Genomic DNA, 8291 nt, shown 5'->3' on the forward strand with positions numbered 1-8291 from the left:
CTTGAACTATGCTATGAATTTGAACTATGAACGCTTCCGTATGTCTTGTTTCATATTATTTTCAAGCGCCGGCTGGGCGCGTGCTGAATTTTACCACGCCCGATGAAGCGGTACGACGGCGCGCTAAATTTTGCAGCGTCTGGAAAAGCAACCACCCTCCCGCATGCGCTAAAACGCTATTTCGGGGCTACAAAATTATTTTAGCGGTGCCTGTTCGAGATGCTCTTACTGCATGGACGTCCTGGTGGGCGCACCAGCCATGCCCGGCCTTTTCGCTTTCTCGCCGGAGCCAAAAAGATGATGGAATTCAGACTAGGATCTGTAGCACTACAATGAGAGGAACTCTGTACTCACGGGAGACATGGTGGAACACCAGGGACGAACACACGAAGCACACAGGGTTTTGCGACGCGTTAAACTTAGTGTCTTTTCTCTCTCTTTCCTTCTTTTCAACTGGGAAACAAACTGAGCGATATTCCAACATGCACGCGCTAACCCACAGCTTCGAACTGTGGACTCACTCGTACGCTACAGAAACGTAAACACGTTTTGGCCACAACGTACGTGGACACAGCACGCTTCTCACGGAACCAAACATGCACGTACAAATACAGTACATGTGATCCTTATGTGACTACCACATTGCTATGGAAACTTGACAAGTTTTAGAGATGAACATGGAATTGAAAGCGCCAAGATTAAACACCATAAAGAGAGTAGTAATACCACTGTACTTCCTTGTTTTATTTATTATTTTGGTCATACATTCACTTCATACAGTGTTTACCATCAAGTACAACCCAGGTTCATCAATTCTTTGAGGTATTGCAATGTTTTAAATAAAATACTAGTCTAATTACACTTATCCAGCGGCCTCACAAGTACGTGAAGACCAAACTTAGGTTTCAGAGTAAACATATCAACGGGCGCATGCACATAGTCAGGGGAAAGTGTGAATGAGAACTTCTGGAGCATCAGGGCAAGCGTCGACTTCGCTTCCAACATAGAAAAATTCTGACCAATGCAAGACCTTGGTCCCATTGAAAATGCTAGCAGGCCGTGTGGAACCTTTGCTGCACGCGTGATCCCATCCTTAAATCTCAGTGGCTTGAATTCATCTGCGTCATCACCCCAAACCTCCTTGTCGCGATGCATAATTGGAATAGGTATGACAATTGCCATGCCTTTGGGCAGTTTTATTGATCCCACTGTCATATCGGTCACGGTTTTCCTTTGCATAAAAAGAGCAGGCGAGTAGAGCCTCAAGGTCTCGAAGAGCACCATTGTCATCTGCAATATATAGTTTGTTATCGTTTGCTACAGGTTCTAAGATGCTATAAGAGAATCACAAAACATTAGAGTATGAGAATCTACAGTTATCTGTTTCTTGCCTCTTTCAGTTTGTTGAGCGCATTGGGGTTAGGAGATTCCCTCCCAAATTCCTTACAGACCTCTTTTCGGAGCCTATCTTGCCATTCAGGGTATATGCTGAGCAAATACACCGACCATGTGAGGAGAAGAGATGTGTTTTCATGACCAGCGAAGAAGAATAGCTTGCACTCATGTATGATCTCCTCCAGGCTCAAGCTGAGATCCTCCTGCTTCCCTCCTTTTTTGGTTTCGATGCAAGAGTCAAGCATCACACCGAGCAGATCATTTCCATATTCACTAGTTGCCAATCGTGGTTGTATGATTTGTGTGAGTAGGCTCTTAAGCTTTCTTTCAAGCATCCATTTGCGCTGATTCCTTTCAGTAGGAAGATATCTGAATTGAGAAAAAAAAACATCGACGATGCATAAGGACCACTATTGTGTATCAAAATTGTTTCAACAAATGAACGGACTATGTAAATTAGCCGGTGCACTTTTTTATCTACAAGGTATAAATTCAAGGAATGTGAGATTTTTACTTGAATCCTGGTATCGGCACGTCAAGGAAAGTTTCCATAGTGATCCCCAACAGCTCAGTTTGGGCCTGGAAGACTTCATTTCCTAATTTGTAACTGCTTCCAAAGATGGCATATGATATATTATCAACTGTTAGCTCACTGAAAAATTTATTGATATCTACTTTTGTTTCTCCATTGTCGTTTTGAGATGCTTGATCTTCCAACTCCTTGGCCATGCTTTTGGCAAAATCCAACATTGTTTTTGTCATCATCTGTAATGAACACAAAATGAAGTAGATATTTCTATAGTTTGGCATTCCTGAAAAATGTTCCATTGACGATTAACACACCAATGACACTGATATTAATACTCCGTGAAAATAAATTATGTAAAATGCTATTTTAGATAAATGTATACATTTTTACGGAAACATTATAAAATATCTACATTGACATATAATTGTAACCACGGTATATTCATAAAAGATAATACTACACATATACTCCCTCCCATTCCTAAACATATGTCTTTTTAGATATTTCAACATGGGCTACATACAGATGTATATAGACATATTTTAGAGTATAGATTCACTCATTTTTCTCTGTATGTAGTCCATATTGAAATCTATAAAAAAAACTTACATTTAGGCAGAAAGGGAGTAATTATTAGCTAGAGAAAATCCAACATTTTCAGTGTTTGTGGTGTGGGTTGAAATGATTGTATACGCCATTGTAGTAACTAAGGGTGTAGTTTTTGGCCTAGAATGCAGCTCTTAACAAAATTCAGAAATAGAATTAATAAATGGTACAATAAGCATCTGTGTTTTAGTTTAATATGTGGATACACATAAATTAGCAACCAATAAAATCAAATTTTGAAAGGTACAATCTAGATTCATATGTCACAACACATGGCCTGCAACAAGAGTTTACATAATGTAAGCTAATGTTTTTAGTAAACACATATTGAAGACCCGGGTTGATGGCTAGTGAATTTCAAATCAGAATTCCGCTGTTTTATATTTCTGCGTTGCTGCTAAGACTGCAAGTGTTTTTTCGCGAAAACAAAAAAAAGACTGCAAGTGTTTAGCTTGACACAACACATCAAGAGATCCCGGTATTACCTTTAGCTTATCAATAGTGAAAACAGGGTTGATTATCCTACGATGGCGCACCCAATCCGCGCCTTCCATAAACCCGAGTCCCTTACCAACCAAAGCCAAGAGAGTAGGGTGTGCATCATTCTTCACGAAATGTCCAGACTTGCTTGAAAGGATTTGCCTTGCCAATTCGTAGTCAAATATGCAGATTCGGGGCTGTGGCCCATGCCAGTAGAGAAATGGTTCTCCTGCAAAGCATCGAAATAATATAAAAGTCTTTAACCGTGTGACTTCAGAGAAATGGATCTTCACGAAATGTCCAAGACTTGTTTGGAAGTTTTCTTAGCTATATACTGAACTATTTCTCAGACAAGTTGCTGGGTGGCATTTCGTAGTCAAATACCCAAGCAAGTTACTGTGTGGTAGACTTCTGGATTTATGTCCCAGGAATTATAACCTAAAATTCTTTATGTTTCTCCCCCAAAAAATTATGACTTCCCTTTCTGTTGCTTTATCTTTGTCAGCGCGCCTGCTTAACTTTTTTAGGAGAAGTGTAGCTGTTTAACTGGGGTTAAGTTTTGTGTTGAACTCTTTATATGAAATTATGTATTAGTTACGCGAAAGGTGCATCTGAGGTGCAAAACGGCCTAAAGGCTGAAATTTATGCAAATTCATTAAACATCCCATTTTAGGTTTGCCATGTGAATAAAATTATTTTTTGCCATGGAAGAATAATGTAAAATATGCTCCGTGTCTGTTTTCCTTTTGTTTTGAGGGAAGCTCCGTGTCTGTGTGGAATCGGGAAGGTTCCCGTCTGCTCCGGCATGCTCCGTTGGATGGGCATGATCGACGGCGCGCGTAGTGGCGCAGATTTCTTCTATAAATCAGCCGGCTTCGTGGAATTTTTTTCTGAACAAGAGAAGAAACAAAAAACAGAGCACTTTAACCTACTGGGCAAAGGGTAATAAGCACAATAGATAGTACCATGTTGACCCCTCCATTTGAGGTAGTGGGGCGCGATCCGCGGGAGGTACTTGTGGTCGCCGACGTCCAGCACCAGGCGGTCAGTCTCCTCCTTCATGCTCCTCACGTCCTCGTTGCAGCCTTTCAAGAAGCTGTAGGAGGGTCCATGGATCCCCTGCTCTCTGAACCACTTGCTCATGGCGTACGGCCTCCATACGAGGCGCACGACGGCGTAGTCCCACAGCTGCGTCGCGGCAACCGCAAGCAGAGCAAGTACAACTAGGAGGAGCACAGCAAGGAAGGCCATGGGCGAAGCGAAGAGGAAGACGATGTAAGTGGGAGCTGTGTGGTGTGGCTGCAGCTGCAGCTAGCGACACAAGTAAATAGGAGTATCACCACTGGTTCAAAGCGACAGCAGTACGGTTCGTGTCCTCGTGGGATACCTCTCGTCCACATGCATCACCTCGGGCACTGTTGCTAAAACCGACAGCAGCCAAGATTTTTTAGCTTTGTGGATCAGGTTTGCAGACGAGTAACGCCAACCACAGGTGATTTTTGTTGGATAAGTTTGTATTTTTTCTAATTAATTCAATTCATAAATAAATCATGACGATATCAGTGATAGTATATCAATCACATGTTGATTTCTAAACATGCGAGCGCATACTAAGTATGGAAGGAAAACATATATTAAAATAACAAGTACACCTAACAAATGAACCAGTAAGTACATGATGGACAAATCGTTACCCTCCAATTGGCCATCACGAAGCTGCGGCGCCGGCAGCAGTGTTTTCATCGGTCTTCTTTACCATGGTGGTGTCGGAGAGGTCGAGGATGTAGTCGAAGTAGCGAATGAGACGAACAACAGTTAGCAGTCGTGTTGACACGCTCCCAAAAACGTAATCGCCAATTTTCATTGTATTTTGACATGTTCTAAATACATGTATATTTTTAAATTACTTTGTTTAATTTTTAACAATGTTCATTGTGTATTTAAATGTTTACGAAATCAACATGCGACACGACGTTGGAGGTGGAAGAACAATCTGTTGGAACCACAGTCCTAGACCCATGTGAATGGCGAGAGATGGTGCTATGATATGTCGAGTTAGGCCACACGAAGCTACCGCCCTTGGGGGGGGGGGGGGTGATATCGACCTCGAGTCTTGAGCACTATCCAAGTATCCAACCAGACAATGGTCGATCTCAAGATAGCACTAAGTAACCATAACCATGATATGACGTACCAGTCGCAAATCTAAGGGTCAGGCTTCGCATGGCTTGAGCCTACCCTCAAAAATCGTGAATTATTTTTTTAGTAGTAAGCCTCAGCATATTTGGCAGGCCCAGTCCAAGAAAAACAGGTGCAGCCGGCCCATCTAAGCCAACCAAGTCACACAGAGCCTACCCTGCATTTCCGTCCTAGATTCGCTGTTGTGAGGTACTATTAGGTTTGCAAAGCACTAGTAGAACACCTAATAGTCCCGGTTCGTGGGGGCCTTTAGTCCTGGTTCATGAACCGGGACTAATGGGCCGTTACTAATACCTTCACCCATTAGTCCCGGTTCAAACTAGAACCGGGACTAATGTGCCTCCACGTGGCTCTGTGCGCCGAGCCCAGTCAGGGGGCCTTTGGTCCCGGTTGGTGGCACCAACCGGGACCAAAAGTCCATGTTTTTTTGGAAATTGGCTGCTTTAGGGGTTTTGGTGGTTATTTTTAGGTTGTTATATTAGCTAGCTAATAGAGAGAAGTGTCCTCTCTTATATCTTCGTCCTTGGTTTACCAACGCTGCTGCTATATATGTTCATTTTACCAACTAATATAATAACTCATGCATGCTCGCATACATCAGCATATATAATAACAAGTACTCGTCCTACTAATCATGCATCATCATACAACTTCTACTCGTTATTAATAATAAGTCATACGATCATCATTCTCATAGTCATCGAACCCAACCCTACATAATTGTTCTTAACACATGATCATCAGTATCAGGTAGGACCTAAACACCCTTAAGGTAAAATAGCATAAAACAATATAGACCCTGACTCTCCATTATGAAGAATGGCGATCATCCTGTCTCCAATTTTTGCCCTTCGCTGAATGTTGCTTCCAAGAAGCTCCTTACGACTGTCCATACATTTTTTCCATTCTTTGATTCTCATATCTCCACTTATTTTAGAAACCCGGTATGGACAGTTGAGATTCGTAGGACGACCTGGTTGTATGTTCAAAACATGAAGGCTACCGTGTGTATACATCAGATGAGGCACACAATCATTCGGGATTATCTGTTGAAAAACATAGTAATAACTTTGTAGTTAGCAATGATATGATGTACTATAATTTTAGAAGTGTGCAAAAAGATGCACAGATGTTGTAATAGTACAAAAATCTTACCAGGGTATCTCCATGGTAGTTACCGTAGTTCAACACGTGCACTAGTGGCACGTATTGACCATAATGTTGAGGAGTTCGATTGTAGACATTGTAATTCTCAAGATCAGTATAAAATGCGACCAGATGATTTTTCTCCTGATAAGTTAGTTCGGAGCCTTCGGTGTAGTAGGTTCTGTCTACCATCTTCCGCACATTCTTTAAAAAATGAAAATAAGCTGTCAATGGAGAATAAGTTGTCAACTATTTTGAAATAAACAATATAAATTACTTAATAACTATGTTAAGCTCACATGGGGGAAGAATTGGAGGTGTATCCACAAGGACGAAAATCGTAGGTCTCTCTTGCTCGATTGTAGGATCACCAAGATCCATGGTAACAAGCATACCCTCATCAAAACCATACATCTTGCAAAGTGCTTCCCAATTTTTGCAACCAAAATGGGTTACACTCTGAGCATTGTACAGCTTTACTTGAAAATCCACACCATGATGGGTATTTAGGATAATTTTTTTGGTTTTGAAACTTTCATGGTCTTCAAAACCCATCCTCTCCAAGACATAGCGTCTTGCAAAGCATGGGATAAGCTAGTCGAATTGGAAAAGATGAAAAATATTGTCATGATTAAAATAGTTGAAGTCATGAGTAATTACGAAAAAAAAACTTTTATCGTCGGTTGCGTATCGTATGAACATCGAAGGTCTCCTCGAGCTTAATGCTGAAGCGACGATCTTCGTCCAGCACAATGAACCTGTCGCAGATACCTCGGTCATCGTGGCACCGGTCGCACTCCCCCGGGCGGTTTTCGTCGTCCGATGAGTACGACATTTCCGGCCTACGTTCATAATTCAAATATTAAACTAGATCATTATTATTAATCACGGGTTGACTATCGATGATCGATGTACGTAGATCCTCCTTTCATTCCCGAATGCATTATTATATCAAATTGTCTAGCACACGGGAATGAAGGAGAACTTATCCAATATGAGCATTCAATAAGCAAAACCAAATCATAAAATAAGCAAAACCAAATCATAAAATAAAGTATAGTATTCAAATTAACATGCATTCAATAATTATAAGCAAAAGTACATCATCTCTTGGTGTCCGTACATCGTCGAATATTATCACTAATACAACTAGAATCATAGCGCCCGACGGGTATCGACGCGAGCGGTGGATACCCAAAGATAAGGAACCATCACAGGATCATAGCTCCAGTGAGATCCCTGAAGAACCTGCCAGGTATTGTCGAATCTGCCCTCCAATGCAACCATGTAGCGACGGACGTGCTCGTCCTCCTCGCTGACACGGTGACGTACCACCTCCGCGGTGTCCGGATGCCTCAGCACCGTCACTGGCCCACGCGACCGCCACCAAACAAGGATCGGGTCAACAACGGGCTGCCTCCTCACCAACCTACGTCCCCCGGAAGGTAGCACCTCCCAATACCAGCCCGGCGGAGCCCAGTCCCGAACATGGCCCTGATCAAGCAGGCCTCCACCGCCGAGTCGACGATGACGAGGATGCGGGATAGGCATCGCCGACGTCGATGCGGCAACTACTTCTATATATAGTTAAATAAAAGTAGTTTTATTAATTAAATCAACTATCTAGTTCAACTACTAAGCACTTACTATAAATAAATAAGTAGTACTTACTAAAAACAAACTACTTCTATATATAGTAAAATAAATTAGTTTATTAAATCAACTAGCTAGTTCAACTATATATAAACTACTTCTTATTACTGCACATCTAATCTAACAAAAAAATCATTAATTGCTACACATCTAATCTAACAACTATATATAAACTACTTCTTATTACTACACATCTAAACTATATACAAAAAAATCATTAAAATTCTATGAACAAAATTAATTACTACACATCTAATCTAACAAAAAAATCTAATCTAACAAA

The 8291-nt window shown here is 41.3% G+C and overlaps 1 protein-coding gene across 1 annotated transcript; it reads right to left on the minus strand.

Moving 5' to 3' along the window:
• Nucleotides 1-712: 712 nt before the first annotated feature.
• LOC119274418 (cytochrome P450 709B1-like) lies at nucleotides 713-4297 on the minus strand. The gene is made up of 5 exons (XM_037555114.1): nucleotides 3976-4297; nucleotides 3016-3239; nucleotides 1910-2160; nucleotides 1392-1764; nucleotides 713-1290 (listed from the first exon to the last, which is right to left on the minus strand). The coding sequence occupies exons 1-5, from the start codon at nucleotides 4259-4261 to the stop codon at nucleotides 853-855; spliced, it is 1572 nt and encodes a 523-aa protein (XP_037411011.1). The 5' UTR covers nucleotides 4262-4297; the 3' UTR covers nucleotides 713-852.
• Nucleotides 4298-8291: the final 3994 nt, after the last annotated feature.

Source organism: Triticum dicoccoides, chromosome 3B (assembly GCF_002162155.2).
Source record: "Triticum dicoccoides isolate Atlit2015 ecotype Zavitan chromosome 3B, WEW_v2.0, whole genome shotgun sequence".
Lineage (NCBI taxonomy): Eukaryota > Viridiplantae > Streptophyta > Magnoliopsida > Poales > Poaceae > Triticum > Triticum dicoccoides.